Genomic DNA, 22,560 nt, shown 5'->3' on the forward strand with positions numbered 1-22,560 from the left:
TCATTAATTAAGGTTAATATGACTGTTAAAGCAGAAACAGCCATATTCAGGTTTGTGCTGGACTCATCTGGCATTGGTCTGAAGCTGAAATCAGAGAATTTAGACATTTGTCATTTTTAATTTCTGTTTGTCTATGTGCATTATTGCTAAGAGCGTCAAGAGTTGCAAATGTCCTAGATCTCCAAAAAGTCTGCATATGACCTACTCTGTTGAGCCATTAAAACTGCCATTGATTAGCACAAAATACGGAGGGGTTGGGTCTGGGGAATGATCAACCCTACTTCCATTGATTTCATGAGAGAAGAGAGGCTATATAAATGCATTGCTATCCATTGTTATAGATGTAACCCAATACCAAAAGCCACTAGTTCTCTATTTTTGAAATGTTCTGGTAGTAAAGTATCCAGTAACCCTGTTTTAATGTTATGTATTTTCTGATTTTGTGTGAGAAATCAGGATAGGCTGCATCTTGATAAACTTTGTGTGCTTCTTCTGTTGAATAAAGGGTTTGCTACAAGTGGCAAAAAACTGAGAATGTCACTGAACCTAACATGGTGCCAAAGAAAGAATAAAACTGCCCAAGGAAGAATGAGCCGCTTGTCCTTTTTCTCTTGATCTGGCTAAAAGCTGGGGAAAGGGAGCAGTTGTTCACTTATTCATTCATGGACTCCACGAGTAGTGGCAGAAACTGCTTTGCCAAATAACTATTAGAAGAATGATACTAGAATAATAGTGATCTAAAGCAACAGGAAAAAGACCAACAGTTGCATCCTATTTGAAGCATTTTTCTTTCTTTTCTTTTCTCTTCTTTTCTTCTTTCTTTCTTTCTTTCTTTCTTTCTTTCTTTCTTTCTTTCTTTCTTTCTTTCTTTCTTTTGTTGGATGCTCTTCCTTGCTAAAATATGAAGTTTGCAGAGGGTGTGTTATGAAGCTGATAATTCTCTGGCAATATCTACAGAAAATTTCTCACAGCCCCTGCAGGTATGGATCCATGAAACAGGACCTGACTGGACCAACCAGTACTAAGAGTTTCTGAACCTCAGAAGTCAGTGTAAATCCAAGGTTTCAGTTTAAGTGATTTCCTGTTGGGGCTTGTTTTTACCCTGATTAAATATAGTTATAAGCCATAACTAAGAGAGGACTCCAGGATAAGATTCTTTGTTTTTCCTTAACTTGAAGTAAGCAACTACAGATTTTATTGGCTTCATATTAGAAATTTAACTTCAAGATGGAGAAAGCAGAAAGCTGCTGAGGTGGAAACCAAAGAAACATCTGAGGTTTAATTTTGGATAATTATGAATAGGGGACTTCTGTATTCCTCATTTTATACAACCTCCCTAGGTAGGATATTTTAATTCCTGGCCCCATATTTTCAGCAGCATTTTCCTACCTCCTTTCTTACTTTCAACCCCACATATTGCAAGAATGTTTAATATCTCGCCAAAAACAAGGTAATCTAAATAATGTAAATAATTCTCTGAACATAGCAATGACTGACAGCTCTGCTCTCTTAATTCTGGGCAAGGAAAGTAGCTACTGTTTTGATATCTTTATATCAATCCAAATGAAAAATAAAGAAGATATGGGTGTATGTAAATTATTACTGTCTCCGGAGACAGTATGGCCTGAAAGGAAGCAGTTTACATAACAGTACCAGTGGTGGGTTCCTACCGGTTTGGACTAGTTTGGCAGAACCAGTAGTGGTTTGGCGACCTGGGTCACTGGAACCGGCAGCAACCCAGGCCTGCCACGCCCCTGAACCGGTTCTCCTACGGGGACGCCATCTTGATTTTCAATTCTGCGCATGCACAGAACAATTTTCCTTGCACAAATTTAATTTTGTTTCATTTTTTAACATTTTGCACATGCACAGACCTATTTATGTGCAACAGATTGCACGTACCAAACTGGCAGTAATGCCGGCAGCAATCCACCCCTGAACAGTACACCAAACTTCCTTATCAAATGGAAACCCCAAAATCCCATAACTATTTTCATCCTTCATGGTGCACATATGGCAATAATACCACTTTAATTTTAAATGACACTTCAAGGGTTAAAATTTCTATTTAATACCTGGTATTATTTCATTTTTGTCTGACAAAGTAAATGTTATTGTATCATTGATGGAGCCACTGAATAATAAAATTGATGGTAAAAAGTACTTAGGTACAGGGATAGGAATTTGCAGATCAAAATAGTAGCTAAAACGCTCAGAAACGCATTCAAAAATCTGCATAGCTAATATCTCAAGAGAATACTAGGCTTTTTGTGCACGGGAACGTTTTGTTCCAAACAGATAAGAAACCAAAAGCCCACTTTCTTTAGTGTCCTGTGGAGATGCAACTTGCAATCCCTCAAAGGCTAAACAGATAAACAAAATACATCTTTGCAGAAGACGACTACAAAATTGCAAGAAAAGCAGCATGAAGCAACAAATAATTATTTTTCTTTTTCTCTTCCCTGCAAAAACTGCTGGAAAGTAGCAAAAGGCAAGCAATCTTCCAGCCACGAAGCCCATGAAATTTTTTTCCCTCTCCCAGTTTCATTGCTTCCTTTTCTGAATTCCACTTCTCTGGGACTTTCATTATTTCCTCCTTGAAGTTGAAAAGAAGGCTCTGTCTATTCCTACCTCCTACTTCTTGCTCACTCTGAGTAGCAGACAGAACTGGTTTCACCTGTTCTGTTCTGTTCCGTTCCAATACAAGCAACTCTACACTGAGCATAAACAGTTACCTCTGCCAGTTTGCTTACCCTCCATCTTTTAGCTGTGCTTTTTTCTGTAAAGGTGGTGATGGTGGATTCGCTCCTCTTCAACACCTCCCAGTAAAAAGAAAAAAAGAAAGGTACAATTGAGCAAATACTGGTGCAGTTGCTTTATGGTATGACTTGAATGTATGGGAAAAATGTGGGCATGCTGTCTTTTCTCTTCACTAGCCAATTTCCATCTCAGCCGTTTGCCTTCTCCATCAGAATTTTCATTCTTGAGTTCCTGGTTGAAACATAATATTTTTCCCCCTTTCTGCTTTTGACACCATCTCCCCAGGTTTCCAGCAAGTTAGAGGAAAGACAGCAGATGAGATGTATTTGTGTTTATCAGTTTCCTCTACATTTGTTTGTTTGTTTGTTTGTTTGTTTGTTGGATTTATATGCTGCCCTTCTCCCAAAGGACTCAGGATGGCGTACAACATTAAAAAAAACACATATCAAAAAAGTTAAAGAGGAAATTAAATAAAGTATCAAAAAACAAACCCAATTAATATTAATAATACAATTTTAAAAATTAGATTAATTAAATTAATCATTTATTTTATTCTGTTCAGGCCAGCCCAGTTTGCTGGAAAAGCCAACTTTTTAGGGCATGTCGGAAGGACAGGAGGTCGGGGATTATACGAAGCTCCGGGGGCAGCTCATTCCAGAGGGAAGGCACTCCCACAGAGAAGGCTCTCCCCCTGGGGGTCGCTAGCTGACACTGTCTGGCCGACGGCACCTTGAGGGGGCCAACTTTGTGGAATCGCACTGGACGGTGGGAGGCTACTGGTAGCAGTAGGTGGTCTTGCAGGTACACTGGGCCTAAGCCATGGAGTGCTTTAAAGGTCATAATTAGTACCTTGAATCGCACCCGGAAAACAACCGGCAACCAGTGCAGGCTGCCTAAAAGGAGTGTAACATGGGAGCACCTAGGTGCCCCCATGATAACCTGCGTGGCCGCATTCTGGACCAGCTGAAGCCTCCGGGTGCTCTTCAAGCCCCATGTAGAGAGCGTTGCAGTAGTCCAGGCAACATTTGTCACTTTCAATCACTTCCACTTTTGTGGAGTAGTAGCCCGGCAGATAATGAGTTCATTTCTCCCACTGTTAGGGGACCTACACAATCATAAAAGGGACAACTTCTCTTGGGAACCTATGCAGCAACACTATTTATTAGGACTTGAAAAAGACATAGTTGAAGATCAACAGGGATTAGCAACAGGAACAGCAAATTTTATTCTGGTAATGATTTGTTTTAAAGAAATTGGACCTTTCCTAGCATCCCAAACTATTAATCAAACCAAATTTTATTGATCATTTTAAATTCAAATTTAGAGGAGAAAGGAATATTGCTTCATTAAATGTAACAGAGTTAAATATTTTTTTAGGTTACCTAACCAAACTCCTGCGAAACCATACTGTGTATGCCTGCGATGGTGATCATTTGAGTCTCCGGTGTCCTCGGCATTCAACAATAAGTGTCCAATCTGCATATTATGGGCAAGCTTACCACTTGTGTAGTGCACAGCAACCTGAAGTCATGGTGAAAGAGCCACTAAACTGTGTGGCATCTACTACCTTGCAGGTATAAAATACTATATTGTAGCATTTAAAACAAATCAGAAATATTTTAGATAATTTATTTACAGTAGATTAAAAATGAAATGAAGAAAGATTCAGCATGTTAATATCTGGAATATCAGTTACAAAGCTTGATTAAGTTTGCAAATGAGTTGGTTTAATTTGCTGGAGGTTTATAGTATATAATTAATTATGAGGCCTTGTCAGATGACATTTCTTCATAATTTTGTTCCTTCAGAATAAAGAGTTTGTCCATATTGATACAGAGAATAAATCTGAGTACTTTTAAAGCTGATAGTTGATTGTTCAAAAATCATAAAATGACATTCACATTTTAAAGTCCATGACTTTTTAAATGAAACTGGCTGAAGTTTGAAGTCGAGTGGCACAAGCTATTCAAGAACTCATTGGAGCAGGGTCTCATCGTAAAAGCAATCCAGTTTGGGAGGTGGGAAGAGTTGTCACAGACCGAGTTGCTGAATGAACTGTCTGAGTTCCTCTCTTGCCAAGCAGATTGGCACAAAAGACCATCCAACAATGTGAAACTCTATTAAGATTCATGACCAATGGTCCAATGTTAATTTGTGCCAATCCACTAGTTTTGTCAGAATTGTCTTGGCATTAGTTTAGGTCAGTGGAGTTTCCTGAAAAACTTAAATTTATATTGCCAACAGAAAAATTTTGGCTCCAAATTTTTAATCAGCCACAGAATTTATAGCACAGTATTGATAAGATAATGGAATACTACCAATAATAAGTATATTGAAATATCAAGCAGCCAATTTTGTAGCAAGACTATTTAGTAGTAGGCTAATACTTCAGAAAATCTATATAGGGATTTTCTGATTTCTCACCTTTGGCATTTTTGACTGCCTTCTTGGAGACACAAAAATAAAATTGTAGAGCTTTTTTGTGTTCCAAGCCATAATAATGCTACAGCCCAGGCACTTCATCATATATTGGCTTATTATACTTAGTTTTCTGGGAATGTTGCTAATGCTGCCCTCTTCTAAGACAAGAATTCTTTCCTTAATAGAATAACTTAGAAATAGCAACCTAAAGAATAGGAAGTCTTTTCCTGAACACAAATGATGTTAAAAAAAGTGGTCAGACTTGAATGTACCCTACACAATAGGATCTTTAGTCCTCCTAATTGGCATGATATTTACACATGAGTTCCCATTGTATTCATTCAATCCCCATAAATACATACCTCTGAACTGTAGAGGATGCAAAGCAGATAGGATTGTAGGTTGAAGTTTCATATTCCAGACTAAGTTTAGACACAAACTCACTGATTTTGGTTCTGCATTTTATCCTGGGTTTTACCCTGCTATATTAAATTGAGAAATAATAAGATATTTGAGCATTATTCTAGTTACCACAAGCAGGTAAACCAGCCTTTCTAAAATCCATATTTGTCTTGATGGATTTCAGAAGAAGAAAAAGAAACAAGTTACAAATTAGATTTGAATATAAAAATTGAAGAACATGAACACGAAACCAAGTCCTGATAATTTATTTAGGATTACTATTATAGTTAATTGCTTTTTATTTTGTTTTAGTAGTAATGAGTACTCAGTATGCAGTACTTGAATCATAATAAAGATCGTCTCTCTTACTGCTAAGCAGAAATCTCCACCGTATTTTTTGGTGGTAGGTAGTCTATATGTCACTGCTTTCTTAAATCCTATTACTGGCTAGGTAAGAACACATCCAAATAAATCACTGCAACCACCTGTAATCTTTTTCCTAAGAAGCCATTTTGGGACAAATGTATAGTAAAATCTTTAATATAAAGGTGATGCTTAAGGGTTGTAATTTGCCTTTAAGTATGCCATCCTTCCATTTTTAATGTATTTCATATTTTACTTTTTACATTGAGTGGAAATATGAAGTGTATGGGGGTCAGTGTGGTTTAGATCTTCATCCTGCATTGGATTGATTTGGGCAGATTACATTACAAATATATAGGCGTATGTTCCTTTTTGTCCTAACCCATCCACTTCTTTCTTCTGGTCTTTCCTAGTTTGTAAAAAGCAGCATTTAACCAACCTACTGCAGTCCTTGCAGATACATACTTGGCATTGTAGTCAATACAGAATTTGTCCAAATATGTTTGCATAGAATATTCCTATAAATGTAATAAATGTGATCGTTCTTAAAGAACTTTGCAGCCATGAAAGATAAGAAAGAAACCACCATGACTTTACACTTAATAAAATAATTGTTATCAGGGGAGAATCATAGTGCCATGTGCTAGAAGTTCCATAAGCTTGATTTATAAGTGCTGTTTTGTAATAGTGGAAAAGTAACCTGTGAAAGTCCAGCTTTTTTTTAAAGTGATTTCACATCTGTACTTGGTACTGACTGGACTGAAATGAAAAATATTTGTCTGGTTTTATTTTAATTTAAAAGACTTCCAGTTATTCCAAAATACACCAGGATATTCTTAGAAACACATCTGATTGTTCCTATTTAAGCTCCCTGAAATAGAAAAATAACCAAATGAGTGTATTACTTTCCAGAATAAACACTTTATATACATGATTTTTTTGATCAAGTTCTGAAGGAAAAATTTAATCCATAAGTATTCCGACCATTTCCATGCTTGAGCACTGCAACCATCATAAATAGGAACCAATTGCCAAGCACCCCAATTTTGATCAGGTGGATGTTGCAATGGTCATAAGTGTGAAAAACGGTCATGAGTCACTTTTTTCAGTGCTGTTGTAACGTTGAACGGTCACTAAATTAACTGTTGTAAGTCGAGGACTACCTGTATTCTGTTTCCTTTTTATATGAAATGAGTGTAAGGTTTTTATTATGTGAGCTCTGGGAAAGGGATATAGTTTGGCTTATAGTCTTTGAACTCTTCCTTTGGCCAGATGCAGGGAAGAAAGTGAATATTGGCTGATTTATGTTATTTGCTGGTTCTCTTATTTCAGGATGGAAATAGATGGAGAAAATTGTGGCTTGCTTTCACATTGCTTTTTGAGGCACTGATTGTGCATGGAAATGCTGGTGGCCTGGAAGGATCCTTAAATCTAATAAGGAAGCATAGGAATTGCATCCTCATTTATAAAACGCAACAAACAATATTTTTGGGGGGCTATTAGAATCACAAGTTGAGCCACACAACAGATGCAGGCAACCTTCTAATAGAACCACATGATCCATGGAGAATGATTAAGAGCTTCATTTGTCAAAGCCAAGATTTCTTCTTCTTTTTTTCCTAGGTTGAGGGGAATTTTGAAGAGTTTGAATTGCAACTGCAGTATATTAAATACAGGTAGTCCTCAAATTACAACAGCTCATTTAGTGACTATTCAAAGTTACAATGGCACTGAAAAAAGTGACTTCTGACCATTTTTTACACTGAAGACTGTTGCAGCATCCCCATGGAAACATGATTTACATTCGGATGCTTGACAACTGGTTCGTATTGATGACGGCTGCAGTGTCCCAAAGTCTTATGATCATCTTTTGCGACCTTTTGTCAAGTAAAGCCAATAGGGAAGCCAGATTCACTTAACTACTGTGTTACTAATTTAACAACTGCAGTGATTCACTTAATAAATATGGCAAGAAAAGTCATAAAATGGGGCAACACTTACTAACAAATTTCTCACTTAGCAACATAAATTCTGGGCTCAACTGTAGTCGTAAGTCGAGGACTACTTGTATATATTATGCCAGGAATGGTTGGTTATTAGTACTTTCATGACAGTTTCAATATATTTTTCTCCTAAAAATTAGTTGAAAACTGTCACCTGTTTTTTGCAACAGGAACTCCAGGGAGCTTTTAAACAATTTTCCTCTTCTTACATTCCAGTAGCTAGGTTGTATTTAAAATATAGAATATAAGATTATTAGATAGCAATTTTCACTATATTGTAGTTATGTGTACATTTCTTTTAATTCTTTTCTATGTATTTTTTGGGGGGGTTCTCTTTTATTTGTTTACATGCAAATTATAAACCCTTACCCATGTTAAATATTTTGGCTCAGGATATTTACTTCCAGAAATTTGAGGAAAGTGGTTAAAAGCACTTTGCTTCTTAATGCTAATAATGGCAGTAAAGCCACAGTATATAAATATTTGAAGCCTTAAACAGCCCTTTTTTAGAAGTTAATTTCAGACAACCAACTATGACAGAAATGCATTATGCTTTCATTATAAATTTCATTTACTAGTAGCTGAATGTGTCTTCATTTAGTGGGGTTGGGGAGCATTAAAATGGTAATTTCAGAAGTAATTATGATCATAATGTTTAATTATGTTCTTCGAAATCAGTGAATTGTAGATCTTCAAACTGCTTCTCCCATGACAGTTTCTGAAATGGTACTCTAATATTACTACTGCTTCCGGTTTTTCCAGCATTGGTGTTTATAAAACAACCTCTCCTGGAGATTTTGAATCAAAGCTTACCCTTTAGAACAGAAACGTCTCTGGTAGTAATTTGTTAATAATATTATTTCACATAATTTGCTTTGGAAATCTTATTTTAGTATTTATTTAGTAAGTATATTACTGTTAATCAGTGGGTAAAGTTTGTCATGATAGATCTTAATAGTCAGGATTTGCATTGTTGTATAGTTTTTTAAAATGTTTTTAAAGACTTTTTTTTTGTGGTACTGTTGTAGAAAGTCCTCGATGAATGCCAGGACCTGAGAGACTGCCAACTCCTTGTTAACAGTCGACTTTTTGGATCTGAGTTATGTCCAGGAGTCACTAAATATCTCCTAGTCTCCTTTAAGTGTCGACCTAGTAAGTAATTTGCAGAATGGTCATTTTTTTATGTATGTTTCTTTCAGTTTAAATCAGGGGTCTCCAACCTTGGCAACTCTAAGTCTGAAGGATTTCAACTCCCAGAATTCCATGGAAGTTGAAGTCTGCCAGGCTTAAAGTTGCCAAGGTTGAAGACCACTGGTTTAAATTGTAATAACAACACAAAAACCTTTGCATGGATTTCTGCAAAGCCCTGACCTCACTAAATCCAAACATTGCAATCATATGTAAAAATGTTTGTTGTACTTACCCGTATCCAATGTGGGCATCTTGTAGATAGGTGAATTTCCCTAACCAGGATGAACTTTGATGAGAATTCTTTGTACTGGAGTCCCTATAACAGGAGGGCACCCAGAGCAGGAAGCACTGGCTAGTAGTAGCTGATAATGAAGAAATTATAGTTTGCATATATGGGTTTGCATTTTATGTGGATTGCAGTTTATTAAGTAAACTATGGTTATAGAAAGTGTAGCTTAGCACAGTGTGCAAGACAATTAAATCATTGTGTAAAATCTTGAGGATATTCTTGAGTGCATTAGTCTTCCCTATTTGTGTACTTCTATGTAACACTAGATAATATATATAAAGATTTGACAGAGCCCTAAAGCTCCCTGTAGCTGCTTTTCCAATATTTTCACACATATACAACAGTATTATCAGAAATGCCTGGAAAATATTTTTCCATATAATCCAGTAACAACCAATACTTTTGGGGCAGAAAATATCCCAAAATAAAAATGAGAGAGTTATCACAGATGATTGTGGATTCAGCTTTACAGCCTGAGCTGTTTTAACTACATTTCTTCTGGGTTTGTTTGAGTGGATATAGTATAAGCAAAAAAACAACAACCAAAGAAGGCAACTCTATTTATATTATATTACTGTTCTGTTTTATTAATAGAAAAGTGATGGTGCATTCAGTCTCCATTACCATGCAGCATAATAATTGGCTCATTAGTAATTTATGGAGCTGGGAAGGCCTGCTAGAGCTGTTGCTGCCATCCCTTTAAATGTTAACTCTTTTTTTCCTTAAGTGTCTGGTGAGAAATGCTGGGCAAAGTCTCTGTAGTTGCCAACATCTTTTTTTCTTGTTGTTCCCAAATAGATGCTGGGAAACAGAAAAAGAGTTAGTGGTGCATGCAGCCCAGAGACAACAATTTGCCAATCAGTACCCAGAGCCACTGGGAGTGAATCCTCTCTCTTCCTTAAAGTCTCAATCCTGTATACTAAGGGATCCGTTTGGAATACGGCCAAAGAAAACTCTTGCCCTATTTTTTCTAGTCCAATGGGATATAACTGGTTATCAAGAAAATGCACAGGATACATTACACATGGTGTAGAGTATCAATAATTGTGAATATTTAAATCATCTGCCATAATTCTCCAACATGATAGGGATTGGTCTTAATCTTATTTGGTTTTCCATTCTACCTTTTTACCAGAGAAAAGTAGTGCTGTGTATGGCATTCAGTAGTGCTCAGTGGTACAGAATAAAAATACATATTTTTCCTCTGAAATTAACTAATTGACAGTGATACATAGAGTTACTTCTGTAACATTTTGGGTCTAGTTAAGAAAAATAGAATACAAAAATGCATAGAATAGGAACTACCAAAAACTTAGTTTACTGATCACAGCTTCTCTATCAAGAATACTCTCATTGAGTATACTGTGTATAATTCTGCCACAAATGCTATGAGTAGTCCCTCTTTTCCATAGCTGATAACCTTTTAAAATTGATTCTACAGCAACATCTGAAAAATACAAAATATCCAACTAATTCCAAAAGCAAAAGTAAAGAAAAATATTAGTGACAAATAATAATAATAAGCAAAACTGGAACACATTATGAACACTCCAGATATAACACATATAATAAATATCTACCTATAAAACGTCTATTGAGGCCACCAATGAAACAAGTACCTGCAACACTTATATATGAATATTTTAAATTAGAAATATTTTTAATAAGTTACGTATTGTGCCATTTCTTGGAATAGTAAAAATAGTAATAATTGATACAATGACAGGTGCATTGCATTTAGTCCCTTATATCTAAAATGGTAATGCTTTTCCAATTTCTCACAATAATTTACTTAGCAAATTCCTCAAGCTCCAATTTTGTAATCAAAGATCTTAAAAATTATAAAATTCCACATGTTAATATAATTCAACATTAAAATATTTAACATTAAGAAATGTCTCCATAAATCTATATACAATAAATGTCAATACTGTAAGTCACAAGACTAAATCATATGAGTTAACAAACCCCGATTTAGAACTATGATTGTCTTAGCTGGATCTCTCAGTAAGTATGTGATGCTTTCACCATTTATCTCCACACTAGACTGCTTACACAAGTGACAACAGGACCAGCACATAATATTTTTTATCGCTTATCCAAGAACCCAGTTATCTCTCACCATTGCTTTTTGACCTTTTCTCTTCCAGGTGAATATAAAACTAGATCAGTGTGTGAAAATGAAGAATTGAAACTACACTGCCATGAATCTAAATTTCTTAACATCTATTCAGCCTCTTATGGCAGGTCTGCCCACGAGATGGACTTCTGTTCAACAAAAATGGATTACCTTCCCCAATATGGTAGGCTGACAAAATTTATGTGAGAACTCTTTATTCTTGAATTTAAGGGTTATATAACATTAGTTTTTATCCCAGAAAGAAAAAAATATTTGCCTTTCCTGACTCCCATTAGCATGGGACTTGAATGCTTCTGGTTGTTTCCCAATTCAGAATTCTTGGAATTGAGCAACTGTGAGTATATGACATGAAATTTACCTGGGAAAGTCAATGATGGTTTCCTTTATAACCATGTTGTTTTTTTCATGCATTCCTTTCACTCTGCTTCTGTGTTACTGAATGGCATCAGTGGTTAAAAATGATTACATGGAAATAGTTCCAAATTAATAGTAGATGTCAAATATGCATTTGTTACCATGACCTGGAGATTATTATCTTCCAGGTATATATTGTATCAAGCAATGATTTACAAGTAGGTCAAGATCTTCAGAGGGAACTTCTGATCCCATTGTGTGTAAAAGTAAGATGGGTCTCTGCCTTGCAAAAAAATATTTCTCTCTGCAGGTTACGTGCTTTGAACTGTCCTTTTCCTGCTGGTTTTTAAAATGCTGCTTTCCCAAGGATTTTTTTCACCTTATTTTTACATAAAATATTTGTAATTTTAAACAGCTTATATAGATTTCTCTTGATCTTAGTCACAGGGCATAATAACTATCAGACAAAATATCCATAACTGAGGAAAAAGAAAAGAATCAAAGGAGGGAAAACAAAGAATTGTAAAGACTAGGTAACTAAAATATTAAAATGTTTGTGCCAAGAAATTCCATTGAAAAGCATTCCAGGATGCAACTCAGTGCTCACCCAAAAAGAAATAAATCGAACAAAGCGTTGGAATTCCAGAAATAAGCGCGGTTGCCTTAATGAGATTTCAGTTGAACCACATATCCAAATCTGTATATGTAGTCCTCAATTTACAACAGTTCACTTAGTGACCATTCAAAGTTATAACTGCACTAAAAAGTAAGTTATGACCATTTTTCACACTTATGTCCATTGCAGAATCCCTGTGGTCATGTGATTTACATTTGGATGCTTGACAACTGACTCATATTTATGATGTTTTTTCATGCGATCATCATTTTGCAACCTTCTGACAAGTAATGTAATGAGGAAACCAGATTCACTTAACAACTGTGTTACTAGTTTAACAATTGCAGTGATTCGCTTAACAACTGTGGCAAGAAAAGTCAAAAGTCTCACTTTGGAACAAAATTAATTTTGGGCTCAATTGTGGTCATAAGTCAAGCAAAACAGGATGTGCCCATAGCCACTTGCACCATTTCATTTTGGACCAGCTGTAGCCTTCAAGGGCAGAGACAAGGGCAGCACATTACAGTAGTCCCAATGAGAATAATGTGAGAACAACCTTTTGGTCCAGAATAGGTGTTAATTAGCACATTAAATGTATCTGGATGAAGACCCTCCCCTCTATGGTTGCCACATGTTCACTGAGCAAGAACTGATTTGTACCTTATAGATAAATTCCACCTGGGATAGCACAAAAACCAAAAAAGCTAAATTAAAAAATCCCTGGAAAATGATGGACTGAAGAACAAGTTACTGAAGAATAAGGTGGAATATAAAGCAAGCTAAGAAATAAATAATAGACTTGAATTATATTGTAAAGAATAGCAATGCTCACTTTCTTACTAATCTTTCCTTCAAATCTCCCTCTAAAATTGAAAAATTTGGCTGACAGTGTGGAAGTGACAACACTGGTTTGGCTGCATATGCTTGTCATAAGTTCAGCATAAACTCCTGTATAAGGAGGTAAGCAAGCATACCATGTCTCTCTGCTTTTGCTGATCAGGGAGATGCTTTTGGCCAAAGAGAGTCATACATTCCCTGTCTTTTTGTTATTGTTAGGGCTATGATGATCACATCAAATTCAAAGAAAGTGTCAGGGTTCCAAATAGCATCCAAAATTAAATCCGAGTCCAAGGCAAAATATTTCTCAAAGTTCCAATTTATTAAGAAAGCCATGTTGGCACATCTGGGAAAACCCGAATCTGAAAGATTCCTGATTTTCCCCACCCAGTTGAAAGTTCAGGATATTGCCCCCACACCAGTGGTGGGTTGCTTATCCCGTTCCAACCAGTTAGGTTGGAATGGGGCTGGCGGCATCCTCGTGCACGCGCATAGTTCACGCATGCGTCATAGCGCCTGTGCGATGCTCCAGATGCTTGCGGAGAATCGCGCAGGCGCTGTATGTGCCATCCATCTGCTCGCAGAGAATCGCGCAGGCGCTGTATGTGCCATGCGCCTGCGTGGAAGCGCAGAAGCCTTCAAAGACCGGTAAGGAGCGCGGGCGGGCGGGTGGGCCCTTCGCCGTTCCCGGAAGTTACTTACTTCCGGGTTTGCCGACCAACCAGTTCGCGGGGACCGCCACGAACCGGGTGAAACCCACCCCTGCCCCACACCCATAAGTCCATCACATGGTCCAATCTTCCACTGCCATGCTGACAGTTCCACCCATCTAGTTCCGGTCAGGTGCAGAGGTGCAGAGGTGTAGAGACAAAAGGATGACCTTGGATTCTAGAAAGGAATTTTATTTTGGTTACATAGCATTTAATTCCATACCATCCCCCCCTCCCATTTTCCCACAATAGAAACACATAGTAGAATAATAGAAAGTGTGGCAGGCCAAAGATCCAAAAGGGAATATGGCTGCAGGCCTGACAGAAAGATTATAAGACTTGAGTATACTCAATACACTGGTGAATTGAACAAGTTGACACAAGTAATACAAGTGTATCTCTTTAAACATGATTAAAAATAATAATAGAATTTCATGTTAGCACAAAGAACAATGCAAATTGTAACTTGATTACTTTAACTTTATGATTTATTTAAATAACTGGTCCACTACCCTTATTAGTCTGCCCAGTATTTTGAATTGGCTAAAATAGGAAGTTTAGCCAACTCAAGCTTAGCCCTTAACCCTAATTTCAAACTAATTTTTTGCCTTCAGATTCCTAATCAATTAATAGGCAATATATCAGTTGAAAGACAATATATTGCCCAGGGTAAATTTACCTGAAAGAGACTGGCTAAACATTTAGGTTAATTTATGCTCCTAAAACATACTCTAGTCAGCATGCTTGGAAAAAGGTTGTGCAATACATAATTTAATGAAAGGGTCATATTCATGGTGAAATCATATGTAACAAATATATAGTATCATTTATTGTTCCTAATATAGCCTTTCTACATAATATATTTAGTGGAACAGAATAATCAATATTAGCGTACAGAGGATGGTATCTCTTTCCATTCTTGTGATTCCAATTAAAAATTATTTCCCTGAAGCCATTGCTAGTCCTAGAAATTAACTCCCAAAGCAAATTACTCTGAATAAGAGCAGAAGGGAATCTGCGCCAGAATCTACATGCCACATTCCTACCCTTCGTGTTCCCACCCCACAGTATTTAGAACTTTGATTAATACTCTGCTGTTTCCAAACATAATTGAGATAATATTTCTTTCCAACACATATACTTCCAGTATTATACGCTCACCAATATACACATTGAAGTGCCAGGAGCCTCAATTTCACTATAATTGGCTGTTAGTTATTCCATTGAATAGATAGCTTTTGTGTAGTAGAGGAGAGACACCAGAACTTGAAAATAGAAGAGGCTTTCAATAGAGAAAAGAAGACTTGTCACTTTTATTAAACTTTGGGCAATTTATGGCTTCAACAACTCTGCATAATTTGCATGTCAAAACCCATCTAAAACCCAGCTAATTGGTGACTTAAAGGATCTTTCCCTTGAAAACAACAGATGCTGGACTATTAAATAGCAGCTCAGACCAGGGCTGATGTTTTACCACTAGTTTCAGAACTGCTTTGATGGCTGCTTCTTTTCATTTCCAGCTGGATATATGTGCACCAAATAAAAACCATCAGCATTATTTGGCACCTGTCTGGTTGCTAACCACTAACTGCAAAAGATGGGCAAGGATTGCAAGGGCTTAGAATGAACTGTATTTTTTCTCCAGAGGTGATCATGAAACACAGGTTGTTGGGGTCTTTTTTGCTTTTAATTCCTGTTCTTTATCTTCAACTTAAATGGGACTGCTTTGATTTTTTGGGCATGGATCTTTCTTATCCTAGATTCATTCACTGCATTTGGATATTCCATTGATTATATTAGAAATCGCAATCTTAACAAAGGATAGTTCATCTAAATGACATGCAGACTGCTCATTTCAGACAGAGAAATCCAACATTTTAAGATGCATAAAAGGGAGATAGTTTGCATTTTCAGGACAGTGTGGACGTATTCCAACATATTTGCAGTCCTGTCATGTCCCTGTAAGTACCAGCTGAATCAATAGTGCACATCTACATGCATCCAACTTTAAGGTTTTATCTCCTTGTTTTGAAATAACTATTTATATCTCTTCCAAGCTATTCTTCAAGTAGTCTTCCAGAGCAAAACCTCAATTTTGGTTTGGTAATTCTGTGTGTTTATTTATGTGAAGCAGAAGAAGGAAAGGGGTGTTATTGTCACATATCTGAAGGCATTTCCCCCTTTTAATAATTAAAGTAAATTACTGGCACATATTGCATTAATGCTTACATTAATACTTACAAAGATTTAAAGCAAAAATAATAGCGAATCCATCAGTATTTTTTCTCTATATATACGTGTGTGTGTGTGTGTGTGTGTGTGTGTGTATGCATATGTATATCAGTGGTGGGTTTCAAAAATTTTTAGAACCTATTTGGTAGGTGTGGCCTCTTTTGTGGGAGTGGCTCGGTGGTCTTGTGACCAGGTGGGCATGGCCAACGTGACATCACTCATGCACACTCAGTCACATGACCCCCACCCACAAGTCATGCCCACGGTGGCAAAAAAAATTGGGACTCAGATGAAGGGAAGATGGGGGAAGTGAGGGGAAAACTCCTCAAAATAGACTGCTGAAAGATTTATGGCCAAAATTACATGTTGGGGAAAGCAATTGAGGTGATCGGAGAAGGCAGGACAGGGGGGAATCCAGGAGAAAACTATCACATGCTGGGGAAAGTAATTGGGGTGATCAGAGAAGGCAGGACAAGGAGGAATCCAGGAGGAAAGTACCACACACTGAGGAAAGCAATTGGGTTGATCGGAGAAGGCAGGACAGGGGGGAATCCAAGAGGAAAGTATCACCCACTGGGGAAAGCAATTGGGGTGGTCGGAAAAGGGAGGACGAGGGAATCCAAGAGGAAAGTATCACCCGCTGGGGAAAGCAATTGGGGTGGTTGGAGAAGGGAGGACAGGGGGGAATCCAGGAGGAAAGTACCACCTGCTGGGGAGAGCAATTGGGTTCCTTTCCCCAGCATGTGGGGAAGGTTGATCGGAGAAGGAATCCAGGAGAACACTATCACATGCTGGGAAAAGCAATTGGGGTGATTGGAGAAGCAGGACAGGGAGGAATCTAGGAGAAATCTTCTGAGCTTGCCGCTGCAGTGGATTTTGCCACCAGACCCCTCCATGCCTCTCTCTTCACCACCTCCACTCCCAGGTATGGTGAGCCCCGCAATGGGACTCGACACCAAATTGCACTCATGCACTTGTGCCCTGCAGTCACACATGGCAATGCCACCCCACCCTGGGTTCCTCCTTTTGCATTCTGTTTTCGTGCCTTTGGGTGGAGGGAAGCGGGCCCTGCACAGCATCCCTGCTCTGCGCTCTGCTCCACCTGAAGGCATGAAAATGGAACACAAAAAGTTTGGCTGCTTTCAGCTACCTCTCTCCTTCTCTTTCACAGCCACCTCATTTCCAATGGGGGGGGGAGAAATCCATGCAGAGGGAGGAAAAATGCATGGATTTCCCCCCTCCATTGAAAATGAGGCGGCTGTCAAAGAGAAGGGAGCGTCCACCATGTGGGCTTGTCCAACAGCCGAATCCTCACCTCCTGTTCCTTCTTCAGTTGTTGGACAAGCCCACATGGCGCGCACTGCTCCCTTCTCTTTGACATCCGCCTTGTTTCCAATGGGGGGTGTCCATGCAGAGGGAGGAAAAGTGCATGGATTTCTCCCCCCCCCATTGGAAACGAGGCAGCTGTTGAAGAGAAGGGAGCGTACGTCACGTGGGATTCTCCCAATCCTCCACTCCGGCAAAGGAAGTGGATGGGCAGGTACAAGCCTGGTGCGGACAGGCGGGACGAGCGAGTGGCGACTGGGCAAGTGGGCCGGGGGAGTGAGTGGGAGGGCAGGCCAAGGGAGGGAGTATTCCGGTACGGGGCCTCCGGAAAATCAGGTACGGAAAGGCATGCTAAATTTCACCATCCGGTACGCCCATACCGGTGCATACCAGCTGAAACCCACCCCTGATGTATATGCATATGTACATGCACATAAAATACATTTTGATTTTAAATTAAAATAATATATAAATAATATATAATAATTCATTTTATTTTATGAAAATGTCTAGAATTTTAATCTGTATTTTAAATGAAAATCCCAAGGTGCAATGGTTCTGTTCATAAATTAGATGATTCTAAATCAGACATGCTGCATTTGCTGCAAATTATATATAAAGCCTTCTTCTGACTCTTAAGACTGACCCTGGGGTGTTGGGTTTTTTTTGTTTTTGTTTTTTGCCACAGTTTTATTAGTTGGCTACATTGGGATTGTTGTATTTAATGATTAAGTTTAGTTGTGTTGAACTGGTTTACCTTAAATCAATCTGTGCATTCAGTCCACAGCAAAATCTCTTCTTACTTTCTCTCCAGTGTGTTGGGTGGGGTCACATAATTGGCTTGATCATACATTTTTATACCATCACTGCAATCAGCCAACCACAAATTCTTGGAAATTATGTAAATGATCACTTCTTCCTGGCCTTTATCAGAAGTAATATCTATATTTAGTTGGGCTTTCTGAGTTAGTGTTATTCCTGTACCAATAGATTTATATCTCTGCAAGCAGGTACCAGTAATCTCTTCAGATAAATCATTTTTGTTTATATGTGCATATTTCTTTCTCCTTTCAGATTGTTTTTCCTATTCAGCTTTAGAAGTCTTGTCAAAGAAGTGCTACGGAAAGCAAAGGTGTAAAATTATTGCTAACAGTCATAACTTTGGAAGACCATGCATGCGTGGGGTGAAAAAATATCTCAATGTCAGCTATGCATGTGGTAAGAAAAGTATGGAATCATAAATTTCACAAATCACAACATTTCAAAACCTGGGTATCTTGCATATATATGTAAAATTCATATTATTCCAATATTTTAATATCTAAGAGAGGTATGATAATAATTTGGTTTACAATTTATATAATTTGACTAGAAAACACATTGGCAGAAATCTAAATATGTTTGTTGGACTGATCCAAATTCTTCTTGGATGATCATAGCTTTGAAATTAGTCAGGTAATAATTGAAAGGTCATATGGAATTTGGCCTGTTGATTATTGAACTTTCATATATTTTCAGTTAGTTTATGATTGGCAGTGAAGCAGCAATGCAATCCATAAAAGCCACCAATTCAACATGGCATATTTGTCGACTTCTCTTTATAAATATTCTTGATTGATTGATTGACTTCTAAAACGTGATGTGTGAAAGAAAAAAGCTGCTATCAAATTTTTCAGTTTTGTCTGAAGGAGAAGCAGGATATATGTTTTAAAATTAATAGATAATATTTTTTTTATTTTCAACTTTACAGTCCCAAGATTCATACTGGCAGCAGTTAATCCAATGGTTACCATACTCCCTCCCTCTTGGACGCCAAAAGAAGATGAATATGGTAAATGTAATTTTTTGCTACGGACATTTGCCTTTAAGCATTTGACCTAGAAGAGGAGGGGTCTCTCTTCATGGAACTTTGGATGGGCCAATGTTCACTTCCTTATGAATGGTGTAGCACACCACAAACAGCACACACAAAAGTGATGAGGCGAAGACAAAGAAATGGACAGAGCCAAATAGAAGTTGAAGCTAAACTAATTAAAGACTAAACTGACTTTGTTGTTTATCACATGAACAAAACTTTATTGCAGAACTGATAAATAAATAAAATACTCATCACTTAATTATTAGGTTAAAGACGTAATTCTTCTCATATCTAGCTGGTGGGAATCATAGCTTAGAACAGCAATCCCCAACCTTTGTGGCTAGGATAGAGGGGAACTGGGCCACACAAGTAGTGGGCCATGGCCTGGGGAACCTCTGGCTAAGAACATGTTTTGTGGAAAGAAACCTCTTATTTATTTCTTGATATCAACAGTGCTAAAAAATTCCCAGGGGAAACAGGAAACAAACAAATTATCTTAAAGCACATTCTCATGTATTTATGAGTTGTGTTATATAATAAAGTAAAATAGACATTTAAAATTAATTTTGCTTTAATGCATAAAATGTGTTATTGGACACCTGGAAATATGGAGATGTTAAAGAAGGTAATTGCTTGTGGTAGGATATTTAAATTATTCATTTATCAAGTACATATTCCTTTTCAATTTGGAAAGTTAGTTCAACTACAATCTAATTAAGGAACTTTTTTTTCTTTCTCACAGATATAAATTTTGATCCAAAAGAATCAAGAATTCCAAAGAAGGAAGGAATTATAATTAGCAGCAGTTTGGCTACATTTGCATACATTAGAGGTAGACCATTTTACTTTATATCCTTGTGTTCTGATAAGAAATCCTGTTAATGCTAGCAGTTACATTTTCCAGAATTACTAAAAAATATTAAATACACATATTTGCAGCATGTAAAACTTCATTATTATGGTATATCCTTTTGTGAACAATATCTTAAATTATACCTTAATTTAAAGTATTATTTTGATTTAATTAACTCCATGGAGGAAAAATCCTTGAAGAGAAAATTCACATTTTTTCTGGTACTGGTGGTTACACGCTGAGTTAAATAATAGCATTTTGCTGATCTTGAAAAATGGGGGGAAATTGATCTGTTAGGATAGGGCCATAACTCAAGGCCCGCGGTCTGAATCCGACCCACAGGATGCTTAAATCTGCCTCATAGGTCTGCTGCGCCTCTAGCAGCCAAAATGGGGTGCGGGGGGGGGGACACGCATGGGCCCCATGCCTTGTTTTAGGTCTGCATGGTCTCCTGCAGCAGCCTGCTGGCCAAAATGTGCCACTCTGTGGCCTGTTTTGGCTAGCAAAGTGCTGCAGAAGACCGACAACAGGTTGCAGGGGGCATGCTTACGAGGCCCCCATGGCTCATTTTGGCCAGCATGGTGCTGCAGGATTCCACCGCTCCCCCCCCCAGCTGGCCCGCAGAGAACTACAATACTGATCTGGCCCTCAAAGGAATCCAGTTTGACACCTCTGTGTTAGGATATCCAGAATTGTAGGCAAGAAAACTGGAATTTTATAAGAAGATAATAGTAAACTATTTTCACATTGTTACAAGAAACTGTACAGATCCTGTATAGATATATTCTTATATCACCTAACATCATATTTTTCTTAAAGAGTTTTTTAAATTTTGGTATGGTACTTTATTTTCATTTCCATATTGCTCGTCAGAAACATTAGCAAGATCTGATGGATTATGTAGATTTAAATATTAAACGATTGTCTCAGAAGTCTAGGCTTTTCAGAAATAACAGCAAATTATTATCATTTCCATCCTCTCTACATAAGACTCTAGTTTGGGATTTTGTTTCTAATTTCAGATCACCTTGAAAGAGCTGCTCTTTTGTTTGTGTCTAGTGTTTGCATTGGCCTAATGCTCACACTTTGTGCTCTGGTAATGCACATTTCTTGCTGTGATGATGTGATAAAGCTACGGAAGATGAAAAAACATCTGGTGCTAGAAAATCAGAAGGCTGATGGAAACAATGAGGAGGAGGATGAAGAAGAGGAAGAGGAAGAGAGAGGGGAATCTTCTGATTCAGATTTTACTGATGAACTAACAGGCTTATGCAGGACTTCATATTCAGCTTATTGTTCCCTGGATACAGCTGAATTGGCTGAAAGGATAGAACGGCGAGAACAGATCATGCAAGAAATCTGGTTGAATAGTGGCTTGGAAGCATCTCCTACTAGAAGCTTCAGCCCATTCTATATCAATGAACAGCAGTGCGTTTGTTTTGGATAACATGCACCTCTTTTCTTAAACTACCTTCTGTGAAGGATCATCTGCAATGTAATATAATAATTATTACAAAGCTATATAAATAATTATTTAAAATACCTTAAAAAAGTTTTTAGTTGCATATTTTGAATGCTTGCCTCCAGTTTATTGTAATTAATTGTAATTAGATTTGGAATTAGATCTATACAAATAGATTTGTATGCCGCCCAATCCCGAAGGACTCTGGGCGGCTTACATAAAACAGTTTAAAAATATTAAAAAGAGTTTAAAATACAAAACAGAAACAGATTAAAAGAGACACAACATACACTCAATTATAATGGGGCTGAAGTCCAATCAAAGATCAGCAGCCCCAGGCCTGCCGGAACAGCCAGGTCTTAACAGACTTTCGGAAGGCTGAGAGAGTGGGGAGGGTCCGGATCTCAGGGGGGGAGATCGTTCCAGAGGGCCGGGGCAGCTACAGAGAAGGCTCTTCCCCGAGGAACCGCCAGATGACATTGTGTGGTTGATGGTACCCAGAGAAGGCCCGCCCTGTGGGATCTTATTGGGCGCTGGGAGGTATGTTGCAGGAGGCGGTCACGGAGATATCCAGGTCCTAGGCCATGTAGGGCTTTAAAGGTGATAACCAGCACCTTGAAGCATGTTCGAAGACCGATAGGAAGCCAGTGCAGCTCACAGAGGATAGGTGCAACATGGGTGTACCTAGGTACACCCAGTATCGCTCGTGCGGCTGCATTCTGGACCAATTGTAGTCTCCGAAC

The 22,560-nt window shown here is 37.9% G+C and overlaps 1 protein-coding gene across 1 annotated transcript in view; it reads left to right on the forward strand.

Annotated features, from left to right (window-relative positions):
- The window catches only part of EVA1C (eva-1 homolog C), a 48,056-nt gene extending 26,149 nt beyond the window's left edge, over positions 1-21,907 (forward strand). The window contains exons 2-8 of the mRNA XM_087721598.1: positions 4,138-4,334; positions 8,978-9,101; positions 11,580-11,732; positions 18,719-18,862; positions 19,395-19,475; positions 20,245-20,334; positions 21,378-21,907. Coding sequence (XP_087577724.1) covers positions 4,138-4,334; positions 8,978-9,101; positions 11,580-11,732; positions 18,719-18,862; positions 19,395-19,475; positions 20,245-20,334; positions 21,378-21,802 — 1,214 coding nt within the window. The 3' untranslated portion in view covers positions 21,803-21,907. The remainder of the gene's footprint in view (positions 1-4,137; positions 4,335-8,977; positions 9,102-11,579; positions 11,733-18,718; positions 18,863-19,394; positions 19,476-20,244; positions 20,335-21,377) is intronic.
- Positions 21,908-22,560: the final 653 nt, after the last annotated feature.

Source organism: Thamnophis sirtalis, unplaced genomic scaffold, assembly GCF_051295495.1.
Source record: "Thamnophis sirtalis isolate CommonGarterSnake01/CBP01778 unplaced genomic scaffold, rThaSir2_p1.2 scaffold_8, whole genome shotgun sequence".
Lineage (NCBI taxonomy): Eukaryota > Metazoa > Chordata > Lepidosauria > Squamata > Natricidae > Thamnophis > Thamnophis sirtalis.